This window comes from Clupea harengus, chromosome 17 (genome assembly GCF_900700415.2).
Source record: "Clupea harengus chromosome 17, Ch_v2.0.2, whole genome shotgun sequence".
Lineage (NCBI taxonomy): Eukaryota > Metazoa > Chordata > Actinopteri > Clupeiformes > Clupeidae > Clupea > Clupea harengus.
Window position 1 is genome coordinate 12132320 of NC_045168.1, and position 20101 is coordinate 12152420.

Genomic DNA, 20101 nt, shown 5'->3' on the forward strand with positions numbered 1-20101 from the left:
GTTTGTGAGTTGTGTGTAATTGTCTGTATGGACAGGGCAGCTTGTGGTGTGTGAGTATAGAACGGTCCTGGCTACATCTTCCTTTGCTGTGTTGACTCCTCTCTGTGGTTTCTTCCTCCCTACAGACACAACCAGACCGAAAAGAAACCAGGAGACTGACGGAGTGGAGTATCATTTCTTCTCCAAACACCTGTTTGAGACAGACATTCATAACAACAAGTAAGCAGTGTGTGTGTGTGTGTGTGTGTGTGTGTGTGTGTGTGTGTTTGTTATTTCATATGTGGCTGACACATTCTGATGAATGTCGACGTTCAAGGTAGAGTGAGCCTCCAAACATACTCTGTGAGCGCCTCAGCTACTGTAAAGTTCAAAGGTCATGTGTGCTCAGGCTCACAGGAAGAAGGTGAGGCAGAAAAAGGAAGAGAAAGGGAAGAGAGGACCACAGGAGGAGGTATTGAAGTGAGGAGGAAAGACAGTGGATAGAAGAAGAGATGAGTGCAGGCAGACCAGACCAGAGCGGAGGAAAATAATGTGTTTGACGGGTAATACAAGGATACATGATATGGGCTGAAGCAACACAAAGTGGAGAGGAAAAATGGATGAGTGTTACAGTTGTTTTTATGGCATCCAGCCTGTGTCCTGTCCAGCTGTGTGTGCGTGTGTGTGTGTGTGTGTTTGTGTGTGTTTGTGTACAGTATGTCTGCTGTGCAAGTGTGTCTTTTAAGTGCCCTGTCTGTCTGTGTGTGTGTGTGTGTGTGTGTGTGTGTGTGTGTGTGTGTGTGTTTGTGTACAGTATGTCTGCTGTGCAAGTGTGTCTTTTAAGTGCCCTGTCTGTGTGTGTGTGTGTGTGTGTGTGTGTGTGTGTGTGTGTGTGTGTGTGTGTGTGTGTGTGTGTGTGTGTGTGAAAGGAACACGGGTGTGCCAGCCAGAGAACCCTGTGGGTGATTCCATGTGAGTCAGGAGCAGCATTTTCTTTCCCAAGGAAAGCCCTGTACAGCACTAAAAATGGCCTCTCAAATTTACCCCAAAACCTCGTCTGGCATCCTCTCATTCTTTCATTCTCTCTCTCTCTCTCTCTCTCTCTCACTCTCTCTCTCTCTCATTCTCTCTTTCACGCTCCCCCCTCACAACAACAAGCACCACAGAACATGTCAAGATTTCTCCCTTCAAGCAGACACCACAGACGCCCGTCATCATGTCCGCCTCCAAACAAACAACCTCTAGTGTTCCATAGAAACAAAGTGAAAAGCAAAGCCCTTCAAAATGCGCAAAGTCGTCTCTTTTCTTTGTGTCTCCTGATTGGGTTCCATGGCGGATCCATTTCTCTACTTTCCTTTATACCTTTAAGCAATGCAGTCCATTGAAAGTGAACCCCATGGTTTTTTGTTTTGTTTTTAGGATAGCTTGGCACACACTGCAGCTGATCTTCCTCAATCTCATTTGGCTTCTCCGGATCAGGGCTGGATTCACACCAGTGCCAGCAGCTATCTGTGTGCCGTGTGTGTGCCGTGTTTTCCTCCAAGGATGCGAAGGGAGTGTGTGTTTCGTCTCCTCCCAGACATGCAGGAGCAGTCTCCTGTAACGAGCCGTTAGGCAGCTCAGCGTACCATCACAACTGTCGTCTCGGAGACAAAAACATCTTCTGTATTCCACACGCTCTCTTTTTTTCCCCCCTCTCCTTCTACCTTGTCTTCTGAAATATACAGCAGAGCGGGTGAAATATGAAGTAAAGAGAGAGAGAGAGATTATGTGATGGAAAAATGTTTGTTTGTCCGCGCCTGCTCAGGAAGCCTGGATCAGAGGTGTTTGGCATCAGAAGAGCCTCTGCTTCTCACAGACAGAGCCCTGTGTGTGTGTGTGTGTGTGTGTGTGTGTGTGTGTGTGTGTGTGTGTGTGTGTGTGTGTGTGTTTCTGTGTGTGTGTGTGTGTGTGTGTGTGTGTGTGTGTGTGTGTTTCTGTGTGCAGGTGTTACTGATTTAAATTGTAACATAGAAGATTATATAAAGGCGTCCTGTGCCAGACTGTCTGGGCTAGCACTAGGCTGGGGAATGCTAGCAAGGGGCGGAGTGTGAGTGTGTGTGTGTGTGTGTCAGTGAGTAATCCTCACAGGCCCGTCACCACGGGAGGCTTTAGTGTGTAATTATTTTATAGCGCTCTAGTTGTGTGTGTGTGTGTGTGTGTGTGTGTGTGTGTGTGTGTGTGTGTGAGAGAGAGAGCGAGCGACAGAGAGAGGGAGACAGAATAAGACTGAAATTACTGTGGATGTTGAGGTTTTGTCAAATAAAGCTGGAAACTCTTGGACTCATCACTATAGTAAAGTGAAACACTGATGTCTCTCTCTCCCATCTCGCTCTCTCCCTCTCTCGCTCTCTCTCTCCCCCCCCCCCCCCCTCTCTTCCCTCTCCCTCTCTCTCCCAGGTTTATCGAGTATGGGGAGTATAAGGGAAACTACTATGGAACAAGTCTGGACTCCGTCCGTTCCGTTCTATCAAAGAACAAGGTGTGCCTTCTGGACGTTCAGCCTCATGTGAGTGACAGCCACACACACACACCCTTACGCACTCTCTCTGTCACACACACACACACACATACACACACACACACACACACACACACACACACACACACACACACACACACACAAAACAATCTCTCAACACTAATCACTTTCACTTCCCACATTCACACAAACATGACTCCGTCAGGCCCCATAATTTCTTGGATCCTCTCCTCTAAACATCATCGTCTCGTAGTCCCTTTTATTCCAGTTGTTTATTTCTCTTTCTCTCCTCCCATCCTCTCTTCCTGTGTCCTCCTTTCATGAGATGCATTCTCTCTTGGCTGCACTCTTCTGCCATCTCAGGTCCTCATCCCTCGTTCCGCACTCACCAGTAATCTTCTCGCTCATTTCCGGTCCAGAGCGTTCCCCTCTCATTGTCCTGATTGGGATTTCCTCTTTGTGTGTGTGTGTGTGTGTGTGTGTGTGTGTGTGTGTGTGTGTGTGTGTGTCTGTGTGTGTCTGTGTGTGTCTGTGTGTGTCTGTGTGTGTGTGTGTCTGTGTGTTTGAAGAATCAGATGGCTGCCCACTGAGGTTTTCCTCTTCTGGCCGCGACACACATTGACCACTACAGAAGACATGCCGCCAACAAGCACATACATACATACACACACACACACACACACACACACACACACACACACACGCCAGTGTTGTCCCTCTTTCTCTCTGTTTGTTTTCGCTGAGCGTAATGATACATGGTGATTGTCGGGCTGGTATACATTACATGGACATGTTTTTGAGAAGTGTCCCAGCCCAAGGGGATGCGGAGCCGTTTATGTGTGTGTGTGTGTGTGTGTGTGTGTGTGTATGTATGTGCTTGTTGGCGGCATGTCTTCTGTAGTGGTCGATGCGTGCGCTTATGGATGCGTGTGTGCATGCTGTTTGTGGTTGAATTGGTTTACATACACATCCCATATATGTGTCTGTATGTACAGGTCATGGGCTGACCTGATCCACTCATGGAGGATCCACAGTCCCTCCTGACCTTCTGTGCACTCTCAAGAAGGACTTTTGTGGGTTCTAAAAGAGCCTTCATAGAACTTTCCGAACCCAGGACTTTTTTTCTGTGGAACAAATATTTCTACAGCTGAAAGGTTTCCTCAATGCTCACCACAGCTAAAAGAAGAACCAAAGGTCTATCCAAAGGTCTTCAAAGAGAATCCCTTTCATGAGGTTTCCATTGAGGTGTCTTTGAAGAGGAGTTCTATGGAGAGAAAACAAGTCAAAAGTTAAAGATTGCGCTGTGTAGTTGAAGATTGTTCATTGTCTATGCCCAGTCTGTGGCTCTTGTCGGCAGTGTCCCGGACTGCCGTGTGTGTGTGTGTGTGTGTGTGTGTGTGTGTGTGTGTGTGTGTGTGTGTGTGTGTGTGTGTGTGTGTGTGTTCTGTCTGTTTCCTTTTTGCTGTAGGCTAGCATGTTGACTAAGAAGCTGTTGAAAGTTCTGACTGATGGATGGGTGTAAATGTGTGCATGTGTTTGTGTGTGTGTGTGTTCGTTTGTTCGTGTGTGTGTTCCTTTGCGTGTGTTCGTGTGTGTGTTCGTGTGTGTGTGTTGATGGAGATGGATGAGGACGCTGGCCTACAGCTCTGGATCCGTTTGGAGCGGTTCCTCTTGAGCACAGCAAGGGGTCTTAGCAGTGGTGCAATACAGGCCCACTCTCTCTCTCTCTCTCTCTCTCTCTCTCTCTCGTCCGCCTTTCTCTCTGTGGTCCAGAACACACACATGCACACACACAGCGTGTGAAAGAAAGAAAAAGCACATATTGCATGTGTTACAGTACATGTCATCACTTCTGACTTATCAGCAGGCCTGATCAGTGCAGACATGCAAGGCTTTGTTCACACATTAGCCTGACTCTGTGTGTGTGTGTCTGTATGTCTCTGTGTGTGTGTGTGTGTGTCTGTGTGTCTCTGTGAGTGTGTGTGTGTGTGTGTGTTTGTGTGTCTGTATGTCTCTGTGAGTGTGTGTGTGTGTGTGTGTGTGTGTGTGTGTGTGTGTGTGTCTGTGTGTCTGTGTGTCTCTGTGAGTGTGTGTCTGTGTGTCTCTGTGAGTGTGTGTGTGTCTTCACATCACCCTCTCCATTAGCAGTGGCATTACTCACTACATCTGAAAAAAAAAATCATATTAGCAAGTTTATATAAACAAATACTTTGGTGTTAATGTCTGCATACATCTGACACCTCCATAGTGATCAGCTTTTGCTCTGAACACAGGATATTCAAATGCAGAGGGCTTTGACTCTCTCACCCTGTTCACCTGTTTATTTCCTCCCCTCTCTCTCTCTCTCTCTCTCTCAATTAAATTCAATTCAATTCAAAGAAGCTTTATTAGCATGAATGTTTTCAACACTATTGCCAAAGCTGATTCAACACATACATATTACATACAGATACACATACAGAAGGACAAATATAATGAACAGAGTTGATTAAAAATAGATAAATAATCAACAATTATTTGTCGATTAATCTCTCTCTCTCTCTCTCATCTGTTCTCCTCTGCAGACGGTAAAGCACCTGCGCACTGCAGAGTTTAAGCCATTTGTGGTGTTTGTGAAGCCGCCCCCCATCGACCGCCTGAGAGAGACACGCAAGAATGCTAAAGTCATCTCCGGCAGGGACGATAAGACCTCCACCAAGGCCTTTACGGTAACATCATCATAGACAAACACACACACATGTTTGCAGGGACATACATATCAACTTGATTATACACACTTAAACAGCCTACACACACACACACACACACATACACACACACACGCACGTAGATGTTTGTATACAGTACACCCACACATGCAATGAAGTAATTTGCACACACATTCAACATTGGGAATACATTTTTTGCCAAAATCACTATTTCAAAAGCAACAACAGAATGGCAATTGAAAAGATCTGTTTAATTACGTGTGTGTGTGTGTGTGTGTGTGTGTGTGTGTGTGTGTGTGTGTGTGTGTGTGTGTGCGCGCGTGTGCGTTTGTGTGTGTCAGGGGTTACACATGTACATCTCTCTCCGTGCAGTAACGTAATCTACGTGAGCTCATCTTGCACACCTGTATGTAGTCAGCCTGGAGCTTATGAGGGACACATGAAAACAATTAGCAGCTTTACACTCCTGAGTGTATTGTGGTGTGTATGTGCTCGTGTAAAAATATCTGAGTGTGTATGTGGTTTGAAGCTGTAGAGCAGGCTAATGGCTTTCCCAGAGTTCCATACATGTGTTTGTCCGCTCATGTGAGTGTTTGTGTGGGTCACACGGAGAGGTCATGTTCAGGCCGTGATCTGGTCACCATGGGAACCGGTGACCCTACCACGACCCCCGAAACACACCGAGATGGCGTGATCCCGTCGTCTGGCTGTCACCGTAGAAACGTTCCACGCGCCAAAGCCGAAGGTCGTCTTTTAATGCTGTTAAAGGCACCCTGCAGGTGTACTCACACACCTCTCTCGCTCTCTCTCTCACACACACACACACATACACACACACACACACACACACACACACACACACACACACACACACACACACACACAGACACACGTTACAGCAGCAATGGCTCTGGAAACCTCACCTCTCCTTCACAGGTTCCCTTGTTAGCCTCCCCCTGTCTTTAATTGTTTTAATCCAACTCGCTGTAGCTGTGTGTGTGTGTGTGTGTTCAGTGTGTGCACCTTCTGCAGAACTGGTGTCAGGGGCTTTAAATGTTTACAGGTTGGTCACGTCACTTTGCATTCGTGGCCAGAGCGATCACGTAAGGCGCTGCACTGCGCTGGCGTTGGCCCGGTCCCAGCTTCAGGAGGCTGCCTCAGCTCCCCCAGCCCCACCCCCCAGCCCCAGCCCCAGCCCCAGCACAGCGGGACCTGCACAAGGCCACCAGGCACCTCCTGGTCCTGATCCTGGTCCTGGTCCCAGTCCAAACCACTGCTCTGACCTCATGCTGCGCATAGGCCAAAGGGCTCCCTCTGCTAAAGGTCACATGACCTGTCGGTCTCACACCTGAAGCCTCTAGTGAAGGTCAACTGACTTGCATCCTAGGCTTTTACTTTAGGTCACATGACCTGTTTCAGGCTTCAAGCCCTTAAATCATTAATTTGTGAAGAGTGAGGTTGTGGTAGTTGACAGTGAAGGTTTGCTGGAGTTGCATACGGAACTTTTTTCTATAAAGAATATAGATAAAATATAAAAAGAATAGAGAAAGAGAAAAAGTATCTACAATCTAAATCTTTCATAATTATGAGTCACGCATGAGCCCTTCATGAAACAAAGCTTGCAGGCCTTGTTAGTCCAGGTCGAGTTCAAAGGTCAGATGTCACGCATGGCTAACACGTCGGGTACACTCTTATGATGTCCTGTGTGAAATGCCAGCACCTGTGTTTGACCCTGCTGCAAGTGTGTGTGTGTTTGTGTGCAGACTGTGAGCATGAGCTTTCCTTGAAAGAGCGTGTGTGTGTGTGTGTGTGTGTGTGTGTGTGTGTGTGTGTGTGTTGCTTAAAGTGTAGGTGCTAAAAGCCCCGTCGCTCTGACTGAGGCTTATGGCCGCTGACAGCGCTTTAAGTGGGCCAATCCTGCCTATTAGGGCCATGAAAGGGGAACCTTGTTTGGTGAAATGTCACGGACGTATTTGATCCTCTGCTCGCTGTATTTCATTCACAGCGAATGCCGGGAAGTCTGTTCTGTTTTAACAATAAACAGGGACCATCTCGCGTGTGTTTTTAAAAATATATATCAGAGAGCTGTGCTTCTTGAACAGTCTTTTCATTGTTTAAACAGACCAGACCAGACCGACTCTCTCTGCTGCCATTGTTTTACCTTTAATATCGCTTGTATAACATTGATGTCATTTTTTTTTCTTCCTTTGAAGAAAAGTGGATGTACATACTTATTTTTTTTTCTCTCTCCTACGCTTTCTTTTTTTCTTTTCCCCCATGGATTTGAAGGCACACAGAAACCTGCAGAAGCTCCATAAAGGCCTTATAGGGCTCCAGACAGGTGGAAGCAGTCTGAGTGAAGAGCAGGCCATCCTGAGGCCGTAAATGCGCCAAATTATTTCTTTAAAAGCATCCACCAGGAAAAAGTCAGAGGCAAGGCCATTTTTTTTTTTCGACTTTGCGGTCGTCCTCCGCCTTGGCGTTCCTACACCGGCGTCCCTATCAGGGAAAAAGAGCCCCTCGCCTGGACTGATATAAAACGTGGACCGTGCTCCGCAAACCAGATCTGTTCCGATTCTCTACTCCCCCCCCCCCCTTTTTAATACGTGGGGCAGGTGCTCCTTATACGGGCCTGTAAAACCTGATTTTCCATCTAGAGTCGGAGCAGCCACGAGAGATCCATCTGAAGAAGATGGAGGGAGAGAGAGAGAAGTTGAGGAGGGGAAAAATGGTTTGAGATGGAGATAGAGGGGAGTGAAGAATAGAAATAATGAAAAAAAGGAAAGACGGTGAAGAGTAAATTGAAAATAATACACTGAATCACAGATCCGTATAAAAACCAACGGATATTAGAACAACGATGGGTAGATTGATGGTGGCATAGTAAAGAAAGGAAGGAGGAGGGGAAACAGGAACAAGATTTTGTATTAAAAACAGGTCCTCCACCTGGCCCACGATCAGAATGGGAGGGGAGAGCGAGTGAGAGAGGGAAACGAAGGGGACAGAGAGACCCAGGTCACTGCGGTCTCCAGGCGCCCGTATCCTCTCTTCCTCCATCCCATAATTCTCCATCAGCAACAGGCTGCAGTTGTGTGGCTCTGCCAGGAGGACATCAGGGTCTCTAAGTTCAAACTCTATAATGTGTTTGAGTGCGTGCGTGCGTGCATGCATGCATGCGTGTCGGTGTGTGTGTGTGTGTGTGCATGCATGCGTGTGTGTGTGTGTGTGTGTGTGTGTGTGTGTGTGTGTGTGTGTGTGTGTGTGTGTGTGTGTGTGTGTGTGTGTGCGTGCATGGATGGGTGTGCATGCACACATGCTTATCAGTACAAAGGTAGCCATTGAGTATAGATCGTCACTGTAAGACTGAAAGAGACACGGTAGACAGCTTGAAAGGGATGTCGTGTGTGACAAAAATCACATTTTCAAAGGTAGATACACACACAGACACACACACGCACACACACAGAGACATTCACACACACACACACACACACACACACACACACACACACACACACAGTATACCCTAATAGTGTAGGTGGGTCTGTGTGATTGCATGCTTGAGATGCCTGTGAAAGTGAGAAAGGCTGCCGGCTGCTCTGAAGAACAGGAGACTCTGTGTTTGCAAAGGCCTTGACAGAGCGAAGGGAATTACACACACATACATCTTTAAAACCACACACGCACCAATGTCATGGCTGCTCACCCCTCGCCTGACGGAGAGACTGAAAATGCTGACTGCACACACACACACACACACACACACACACACACACACACACACACACACACACACACACACACACACACACACACACACACACACACACACAGAGAGAGAGAGAGAGAGAGACATATGCCTTTGCTGTCTGTTTGTTAAAAGTTCGAGAGAAATCAGCTGAATCTAAATCAAAAGAGAATGGCATGATATGGTTAGCGCACTGGTAGCGTATTTCGCTGTTTGCCAGTGTCTATATCTGAGCGACTGAGTGCAATATTTTGGTGTTTGGCTGTTCCCATCAGGACAGATGACGGACACAGCCCAAAGTGGCTCTCGTTAAACTCGTTTTGAGAAAATTGTTTAGCTCATTAAACAGGCTATAATTCCATCCGGCCACTAGAACCGTGCCATGTCCATGCGGGGTGGCAATGGTGAACTGGTCCGGTTTGCCTCACCTTTAGCCATAGGGGTCAGAGGGCACCACTGATGTTCAGGCCTTGGGGGTGTGTGACTAACTGTCAGAAAGACACAAGCATTACCATAGCTGTATCTGTATCTATATGGCCTGCTCTTTATTACATTGTAATAGATTGTGTTATAAATCTTAAATCTTATAAATGCATATTTTAGAATGTATGCTTTTCTTTCTGCTTTTCTTTGAAGGGCCCCATTGGTGTTCTATAGACTGTTCATTGCTCTTAAGTGGTTTAGAGTGTTCTGGGTGATCAGAATCAGCGATATGTGTCAGAGATGTTTTTTGCCATACAAATTCTAGTTTGAACTAATTGTTGAAATAAAGAACAATCCTATTTTCATTTTGAACTGAGTAATTTTTAGCATTGAAATAATCCAAGCCTCAAACCATCACAGACATTTTGCAAAAACCTTGAATTCAAAAATGCATGTCTGATATGCCTACCAGTACCATTTGTAGATATTTCTGTGTTTGACATTATAAACATATTTTATTGGAAACATAAAAGAATACTTTGTTTTTTGATATGAGGAAACGAGGGCTTTTCGGTTTAGTACTTTTATGGTCAGCTTGGCTCGTGATGTTCCATTTTCAACCTCTGTAGACTCTGGGACTGTGATTTTGCAGTGTGTGTGTTGTCTGACTTTTGCACGCACACACACACTGCAAAATCACATAGTCCCATGTCTACAGAGTCCACACACTCACACACACACTTTTTTATATAACTAAGACTCTGAATAATAGAAAACGTCTTGAAAAGACGAGACTAGTTTACCAAACGTTTGATTTCTCCTTTATTGCTGTATTTATTTGTTTGTTTGTTTGTTTGTGTGCCACAGGAGGAGGACTTCCAGGAGATGATCAGCAGTGCGCAGGTTATGGAGAACCAGTACGGCCACCTCTTCGAGAAGGTCATCGTCAATGGCGACCTCTCGGCAGCCTCCAGTGAGCTCAAGCTGGCGCTGAAGAAAGTGGAGACGGAAGCACACTGGGTCCCCGTCAGCTGGACACACTCCTAGGTCTGAAGAGGAAGAGGAGGTCAACGAAGACGCCCGAAAGAAGGATGGAGCAACAAGGGAATGTCGAGGACAAAAAGAAAAACAACTTGCAATTTTGTGAATTGGGAGGGGAAAAGCATGTGGACCGTGGTATTTTAAGCTGTGGGAGAAAACAGTTACTTAGTTTTGGGGTCACAGGGGTCTTTTGCTGCAAACTGGGTGGTTCTGGGGTTGGGCCCGGTTCAAGGCCCTGGCCTTGGGCCCGGCTCGGGGTCGGGTCACGGGCCAACTGCTCTGATTGACATTGAGGAGCTGCAGTGAGGTGCCCGAGCCAGGCTGCCACTCACGCGGTTAGGCCTCTCCTTGGTGTATTTTTAACGTCTAGTTTATAGAAACCAAAGGGATTCTTATTATTTTTTCTGTGGGCTCGGGTAACGGTTTACATACATGTCCATGTAGTCTCTGAATTGCGTGTATATGTGTGTGTGCGTGTGTCTGTGTCTGTGTGTGTGTGTGTGTGTGTGTGTGTGTGTGTGTGTGTGTCTGAGTATGCATGTATGAGTACGTAAATTAAATAGAATGCCTTCAGTCTTAAGAACTCCTGAATTCTGGACGACGCGTCGGCCCTCCCCCTCGCTAACATCTGGCCACATATATGCACACGAAACACAAAACACCACAGAACACTGAGCGAACAGAGCGAACACTGGCAGACGGACCGGGGAGGGCGTGAGCGTTCTTTTTATTTAAAATGTGAAAGCTAATATATTTTAGTAAGAAAAAAAAAAAGAGAAGAAAATCTACTGTTTTACACGCCTTTTTATAAAACGTCTTTTATCGTCGTTAAAAAAAAAGTCCCCTTGACGAGGGGGCCCGCAGACTCTCGCACTGTGCCCACTTCGCCTCTCAAGGCCGGCTCTCGCCTCCCAGGGCCAGGCAGACAGAGGGCCTGTTTTGTAACGGGATTTCATACTTCACTCAGGAGCTATTTTAAAATAGAGCCCTCCGCCCCGTCCAGTCCCACTTCAGCCCGAGGAACAGCAGTCGGAGCCGGCTCTTGGCCCCGGACTCTGGAAGAAAACCTCCTTCATCTCCAGCAATTAGGGATCGGAGCAGAGGAGAAGAGTGCGTGTTTCTTTTTTCTTTTTCTTTTTATTCTCGTTAAAAAGACATTTTAGAATGTGTGTGTATGTGTGTTATTGGGGTGGGGGTTTTGGGGGGGGGGGGTGGTAGTGGAGGGGGTTCTAAAACAGGGAACCGATCAGAAGAGGTTCCAAGCACTTCCAGAAGTATGCCTGGCACAAAAGGGCACGCTGGCCCGGACTCTCTCGTAACAAGGGAGCGTTATTAGTAGAACAGGAGGCTAGGGGCATTAGTCAATGTGGCACACTTGGGAAATGTGCGAGTCTGTCTTATGGTTGCTCTCTTATTCACTCTCTTTCACTCTTTTATGCACTCTTCTCTCTTGCACTCTCTTGCTCTCTCTCTCTCTCTCTCTCTCTCTCTCTCTCTCTCTCTCTCTCTTTTCATCTCATGTTATTTTAGATACTCTGTATTGTCTGTGCCATTTGCTAACTGCGTAACAAAAATTGGCCTGATCTCCTCCTCTCCTTCCTTCCTTCTTCTCATTCTGGTCGAATTTTAGTCTCCCGGATCACTTAGTCAATTCTCTACACATTCAGTACAACAAACATTCCAGTCATTTTCACTGCAGTCTCTCTCTCCATCTCTCTCACTCACTCTCTCTCTCTCACTCTCTCTCTCTCTCTCTCTCTCTCTGTCTTTCTTCATCTCTCTTTATCTGTCTATTTCTTCCTGTTCCAGCACAAAAAGGGAGTGCTGGCCTCTGGTGAAGCTGTTGAGAATCACCACTGTGTTCATCTTGGGCTCTGGTCTTGTGATTTGAAAGCTACAGAAAGTGTTCTGCCTGTCAGTGGCCGACTCTACGAGTTTGCCTCCTGTGCAGAGAAACTGTTTTCTCCTGTACATTAAACGCAGCATAAAACAACGTCTCTCTGTCAAATGTGTTTTGCTTTATTTCTGTTCGAAACAAGGGTTTTACTGTCATGAAGTGAATACATGGTCCTTTGATCAAGGCGTATGTGTGTTATAATGTGCTTACATCACACTACCCAGAAAGAAGAAGCATTCTTTTCATTTGCAACCAGTACTTGGTGTACAGACCACGCATAGACCACTACAAACAAACACAGCTTGCCTAAAACCAACTATGAGTTGGTTGTGTTCATTCCTCACAGTAGCGCTCAAGGAGATGATTAGAGCCTTCGGGAGGATGCAGAACCAGAGAACAGGAAAAGGAGACGATGGACATGAGGGATGGAGACGAGTGGAGATTGGAACAAGTCCAGAAGGAGACGAAAAGATGCAGGAGCGAGGAGGAGAGAAAGAGAGAGAAAGGGAGGGAGGGAGAGAGAGAGAGAGAGAGAAAGGGAGGGAGAGAGAGAGAGATGTTGAGGCTCTCTGGGGATCCCTCACAGCCTCTTGATGGTGTTCCAAAACAAACCAGCTGGCCAATCAGGCGGCCCCAAAAACCTCCAGACTTCCTCTAGCTCCGGCGCTGAAGGGCTTTGATGCGGCAGGAAGTGGAGTTTACGGGGCGAGGCAACGAGGGGTGTGGAGAGGCCGAGAGACGGAGAGAGGTGGGGGCGGGGGGGGGGGGGGGGGTGCCAGGAGAGGGAAGGAGGGATGGAGATGGAGGGGTGTTTGATTTGGCAGGTAAGGATAAGGCTAGCGGCTGGAGGGGGGACCATTTCCCCAATCCCCTCCCTCCACCCTCTACACAGGCTTTCATTAAGGTGACAGATTTACGACCGAAAACCAGATCAGACAAACCCACGAACATGGCTCTGACAGGGATCGTATTTGTGCGCACGTGTGTGTGTGTGTGTGTGTGTGTGTGAAATGGAGTGAGTGAGTGAGTGTGAGTAGGAGTGCAAATGTGAGTGACTGATAGATGGAGAGACTTGTGTATGTATGTGTGTAGGAGGCTTGTATGGACATGGAAGGGTTGAGAGAGTGGAGGTAGGGTAACATAAGGTGAAAGGCAGAGTGTGAGGCAGGGTAAAAGGAGAAATAAGAACTTCAGTTTGACCTTTAAAGGGACCAGATGAGGCAGCAGATAAGCCTGATGATGTTTGACTGGAGAGCAGAGAGAGCTGAAGGTCTAACAGGGATATCTAACCTGAGACGCTTGGCAATAAAGCTCAGCTGAAAAGCCTTTTTATTTACACGTTTGTGAACCCAAACACACACGCTCTCTCACTCACTCTCGGTTTATCCCTGAGTGTGTGTGTATGTGTGTGTGTTTCTCCCTGAGTGTGTGTGTATGAGAGAGGCAGACAGAATGACAAAACAGAGTCGGAGTGTTTTTAATTTGACCTTCTAGAAAGCATCAAAGGGCCCGGTAGGCACTCGGAGAGAGAGATGGTAAAGGTCTCACACTGCGTGGGGACGGTTGGTAAGGAGATCCGTGGGAACGTGTGAGCGGCTGTCAGGTAAAGACACTGTCAAAACACTGCTCAACTCAGTTTCACTTCACCTCTTATTCGCAAACATGCCACACACGCACACACACACACACATGCTCATACTTACAGAGACCGACTTTGTTCATTCACACAAACAATTGAAATATTCTCTCATTCTCACACACACACATAGAGGCCTCTCATGCAGTCATTCACACAAACACAGCATACGCTCACAGGCTGATGTATACACAACGCTCATCTCCCATTGGTCCAAAAAATCCCTCTGGTTAAATAACGCTCTGAACACAAAGAGAGGGAAGAGATAAAAAACGAGAGCGTCTGAGAGTGCATTCTCCTTATTCAAATTAAAATCATTCCCTTTCGATGAGCTTTTTAATACAAAAGATGGCCACCGGCCAAAAACGATCACTGTAAGACGTGTCCCATTTATGACGGGGGGGACTGTGAGCAGCCTTTCCTAACTCTTCCCATGCTGTCTGACGTGTGCTAACACCACTGACCTCATACGTGTGGAGATGTCATGTGTGTGAACTTACATCATGTTGATTTTTCCCCCCGCTCTGTTTTTCACACCCGTCTGCGTGTGGGAATCTCTTGTCCCTGAAGCTGGACCTGGCGCTCTCAAGCTGCCTCTCTGAGAGGTGAGGTGAGATCCCCCTCATCTGATTCCAAACCCGGTCGTTTCATGTCCTGGGACTGGTCTTGGATCAGATTCAGGGACACAAATACAGTCGTTTAGGTTGTTGAACATTGTCAGAGAGTGCTGCACAGGGCTCTTTATGTTTGTTAGCCTCTTTTGACTGTGGAGATGGTAGTGTAAACCTGAGGTGTGTGTGTGTGTGTGTGTGTGTGTGTGTGTGTGTGTGTGTGTGTGTGTGTGTGTGTGTGTGTGTGTGTGTGTGTGTGTGTGTGTGTGTGTGTGTGTGTGTGTGTGTGTGCGTGCTAGAGAGGGAGGAGGAGAAAGTGAATGCTTCTTTTCGAGGATGTCAGTGGAACAGAAAGTGTTGCATCAGCTCTCAATGTTGTGCATGTGTTTTTGTTTTTTTCAAACTGGAGAGGACAAAAGCGTGTGTGTGTGTGTGTGTGTGTGTGTGTGTGTGTGTGTGTGTGTGAGAGTGAAGAAGTGGTGAGGACAAGAACACATGTTTCCAGATTGAGTTTCTGCCACACTGCCACATTCATACACACCGCAGCACGAGGGATGAAGGGATTATTCTCCTCTTTCTTTCTCTCTCTTTCTCTTTCTCTCTCTCTCTCACTCACTCATTCCTTCCCTCAATGGATTCCCCAGAGCTTCACCCAGAACTCCAGCACAGGCTTTAGGCATGAATTGCCTAAGCCTTAAATGAGGAGTCTGTAACTGTAAGTGTGTGTATGTACGTATATGTATATACAAGCCTGCGGTTCGTGTAAGGTGTGTGTGTGTGTGTGTGTATGTACGTGTATGTATGTACAAGCCTGCGGTTTGTGTAAGGTGTGTGTGGATGTGTATGTGTACACACTTGCATTGTGTGTGTCTCATAGTTGAGCTGTGAGTTCACAGCCAAAACTATGACATGGAGCGAGTGTTTTAAACAGTTTTGACAGAAACCCTAACATGAGTGTGTCAGTGTGTGTGTGATCACGCCTGTGTACGGACTAACCTGTTCTGAAGCCAGGGGTCTATGACTGATTTAAGAAAACAAATCCTCTTCTTCTTCCTTTACAACCTGCTTCTCAGGGTGACATCATCATCACGAGCCAAGAACTAACTAATGCCTTCCCTAATCATTGGTATGTGTTTTGTGTGTGTGTATGTGTGTGTGTTTGAGTGTGTGTGTCCAGCCTCCCTCTCTACTGTCCTTGAGGTCACTTCATGCACTCAAATGCATGCTTATTTGTTCTGCATATTACTACTGAATGGATCATATTACCTGTAATCTCGTTAAGCACATATTACTTGTTCCTCCTGTTACCAAGGTTATGAGCGTTTTCATCATGTTGACCTGATAATTATTGTGAGTGGGTAAATCAAGGTGCAGCGAGATGTTCAACCTGAAACAGGAGCTCTTTGACACAGGACCCACGGACGTTGGTCTTAGCAGGGGGCAGCTATAACGAGGCTCCTTCCTGGTCATGGTTCCCACGCTGCACTGCTCCTGGAGCCACCATCTGATATATTTAATGCTCTAACATGTAAATACTTGCCCTTCCTGACCTCTATCCACCCACACACACACCCACACACACACGCACACACACACACACGCACGCACACACACACACACACACACAAACACAATCTCCTGCTCAGCTGGACCTCAGACAGCCAGACAGGCAGGCAGACGCTGAGAGAGCGGCCATGCCATCTCACCTTTGTTTTCAGCTCTTGCCCTTCCCCCGACCTCAATCCCTCTCCCCACCCGCCCACGCAGTACTTCAGAGGGCATTACTGTCACAGGGTCCCCCCTCCTCCTCCCTGATCTATACTCCCATCAATCTGATTTAGGACTTCTAAATGAAGTCGTCCGGATCTGCATCCGGATCCCGGCGCTCACCACGCCGCTCGGCCCTCCGGCGCTCCGATGGCTTCTGCAGCCCGCCGCTCTCCTCCCTGCGCTGGGAAAGAGGGATGTTGCGTGGGTGGGGAAGGAGGGAGGGAGGGAGGAAAAGAGGGCAGGAGGGGGGTCTCTCTGTGTTCCTACTTACGCTTGGCATTTCAGGCTCACCAGGGTCACTTTGCTTCTCTCTCTCTTGATCACTCTAACTGTCCATCTCTCTCTCTCTCTCTCTCTCTTCTCTCTCTCTCTCTCTCTCTCATTGACTTTCTTTTTCCCCTTGTTATGCTCTATCTGTGAGAGTAGGCCTGTCATGTCCCAGTGACTCCTGCTCTTTCATGTTGGGTCCAGTCAACCTCTCTGCTTTCCAGCCCTGCTGTTTGGAGCTGCCCGTTTAGAGGCTACTCTGCTTTCCTCATCCTAGTGAGAAAAGGGAAAAGAGAGGGAAGGAGAGAGAGCGGAAGAGAAGGAGAGAGAGAGGGAGAGGAGGAGAGAGAGAGAGGGAGAGGAGGAGAGAGAGGGAGAGAAGGAGAGAGCCTGCTCTCCACCCTGTCTCCATCTCATTAGCTGTACATTACCTCATGTCTGAAAAGCAAAGGGGTTTCAGGGCTTCGTTACCTTGAGCTGTTTCGACCAATTATAACGCTCGGCAGAGAGGGGGGAAAGTGTGCACTTCTGACTTTGAGAGTTTGGGCCCGGACAAAGGATGTTCTTCAGACCTCCGTACAAATTTGTCCCCATCAGTGTTTCCCCTCCGCATTGAGGTAATACCCAATCACGCGAAAGGAGCTGTTCCTCTCAGTGTTTTTGCTTCTGATGATGTCATGACCGCTGGACAGGGAGGGAACGTGTCTGTCTCTCTTTCTCTCTACTTCTTCCTCGCTCTCATTTACTGTACACACACTTTCTCTTCTCTTTTACACACACACACACACACACACACACACACACACACAGACACACACACACAGACACACACACACGGATGAAGTGAATGTTTTCACTTGCAGTGTGAACACCAAGAGCTGTCAGGTCATAAGTTCACTTCTGTCAGAACTTGGGAAATTCCTCCTCTGAGTGGGGTGGCTGGGGAGGGTGTGTGGTTGAAGAACATTCAAGCTGAACATTCAGGATGGCTTTTCTTTTCTTTACCATTTCTTTGAAAACGTAACAACACTCTTCGGAGAATGCTGTGGAATTGTTTATATGGCCAGATGATTTCTGTGGTTGGGGCAAACATGAATTGTCTTGGGAATGTTTACAGGGTGTTTCTGAGTTCAAGGCTATTTTGGGTTTAGGAAGCGATTTGAACTAATCGGTAGCGGAGTGCAATTCTGGAAAATCGTCCATTATTTCCTCTGAGGCTTGTACAATAACAATCCCGTTGAATTACGGTTAAATCTCTTAGCTGAGTGAAATGAAATGAAATTGATCCCAGCCTTGATTGATGATTATGGATGAAAAAAACACACACACACACACCATCACACACACACACCATCATGACGGAAACTGGGAGGAGAGCTGCATTGAATAACATGGAGAAGGGAGACAATGGCTTTCCGGCTCTGGCTGTTTGCTTAAAGGTCTGGTGGATGAAGCATGTCTGGAAGGATGACTGACAGCATTAAAAGAGAAGGAGTGAAACATATTGAACGTGTTATGGATGTTAGGGGAGCTAACAGGACTGTGAGGGAGAAAACAGCCCTCTCCTCCTCCTCCTCCTTCTGTTTTCTTAAACTTCTCTTCTCCTCTCCGGCTCTCTCGCTCTATCTCTGTATCTGTCTCTTTAGTATTCTCTCCCTCTCGCAGGAGTGCTTCCACCCTCCATGTCTCCTAATTACCCGAGCGGGATCTGCGTGTGTAGTGTTAACAAGGAACGAGGGAGAGAAAGGGAAGACGGGAGGGAAGACGGGAGAACAAAACGGGGAGAACAGATGAGGAGACTGGAAAGAAAGGTCATTAAGTGCAAAAGAAAAAAAAAACATGCACAGGGAAGAAAAGATAATACCAAAATAACTCCAGCATTGACAGGAGATGTTTGTTCATTGATTTGTGTTATTTGTCTGGAGTACAGAGACGCACTGTTCAAGGCAGGAATATTGCACCTTCATTCCACATTGCCATACTGTATAAAATACAAAAACGACAGAATTGGTTGTCATTGTTGGTCCCTCTCTGAGCCGGCATGGTGGGATAGGGGTGTGATGCAGCCTAGCAGCTAAATAAAAGTAGCCAAGACAGCTGTGTTGTCAGAACACGGAGACTCAGTTCATCTGTAGTTTTTGAAAGTAACAGGTAGGCTAGTTTTATTTAAGGGTATGTTGTGGTGCATTCGAAACAACTCACAATTCGGAACATCTGATATGATATATCCCAGTGATATTTCCCCTGCTTTGACGTTCAAGCTAAATGTAAATAATAAGGATTTTCCTTGTATCTGCTGGGTGTCAATAAATATGTAAAAGAAAATGTGTTGTTCATTTTGACACCCTGCCTCTCCATGCATCTTCTCACACATTTAAAAAAGTTCTCTGTTAGTTGCCATATTGAGAATGATGTCAAATTGATGAATGATGCGCCTAACTGAACCAGGGGATATTTTTTTCTCAGAGTTTCCAAGTCGGAGCTACAATTTCAAGTCACATTCTAGTGCCATTTTCCGAGTTGGAAATATCTGAGTTCAGAACGAAGCATTGTAGTTCAAATTAAACACTAACTGTCTCACGCCACTGCTACTACAACACTGGCGTGCTGTATAAAAACACACACTGGGAAGGCATATGCCACCTCAGTTTGGTTCAGTGTAAACAAGGGAAGGCGGCATAATGAGGGGTTTTCTTAACGGCTCTGTTTCAAAAGAACTACAGTGAGTGTTTGTGCTGGAGGGGTAGTTGTAAGAGATGTTCACACAAGAAAGTCTAACTTAAGCTAGAAAGCTAATCCACACTCCCCATCCTAAATAAAACACTTGAACTTGCAATTGATGGAATCTGCAGCACACCAACTTGAAAAATGGACCAGAGAGATGAGTCAAAGTTTCTTTGAAAAAGAAATTCCAGCATACTCATGCAGGGAGCTACTTTAGCATCCAACAATAGGGTCACCAGAAAGGCTAAATAACAATACAGGGTTTTGTGGGTGTATCTTCTGGGTGTGTTCAAGGCAGGAAGGGGGGGGACGATTGGGGAGCTATGTGGGTCTATGAGGTGTGAAAGAATCGGACAAGCGGTACACTGGTGATACCGAGAGACTTTGATCAAAAGGAAAAACAATGTGTGTTATTTATTCCACACTGCTGGGGACAGCAGAGGAATTGAAGGGGATGTCTGTTAAGGTGATAAGGTGAGCTCCAAAGAGCTTTATTCCTGCATTTTATTAGCAGGGGCCCTGGGAGTGGGTTGATCTCTCTCTCGCTCAAACTTGCACACACAACATTAAGAGAACAATAATAAAGACAGGAAAGCCAATTTGCATACAATAACCATTTGGATGCTAATGAACCTGGTCTCAGACACTGTGTAAAAAAAAGGAAGTTTCTTTTGTGGTTGATGCAGCAATCTGTCTTTATTCTAGTAAAGTGCAGTAACAAAGCTCGTGGAACATACTCCAGATTCAGCGGTGCAGATCTGAACAACAAGCATCTC

At 46.6% G+C, this 20101-nt stretch overlaps 1 protein-coding gene across 6 annotated transcripts in view; it reads left to right on the forward strand.

Annotated features, from left to right (window-relative positions):
• Positions 1 to 11182, forward strand: part of mpp7a (membrane palmitoylated protein 7a) — a 131056-nt gene extending 119874 nt beyond the window's left edge. For all 6 annotated transcript variants that reach the window (XM_031583914.2, XM_031583916.2, XM_031583917.2 and 3 more), the window contains 4 exons: positions 126 to 219; positions 2419 to 2527; positions 5065 to 5208; positions 10247 to 11182. In XM_031583914.2, coding sequence (XP_031439774.1) covers positions 126 to 219; positions 2419 to 2527; positions 5065 to 5208; positions 10247 to 10426 — 527 coding nt within the window. In that variant the 3' untranslated portion in view covers positions 10427 to 11182. The remainder of the gene's footprint in view (positions 1 to 125; positions 220 to 2418; positions 2528 to 5064; positions 5209 to 10246) is intronic.
• The last annotated feature ends 8919 nt before the right edge of the window (positions 11183 to 20101 follow it).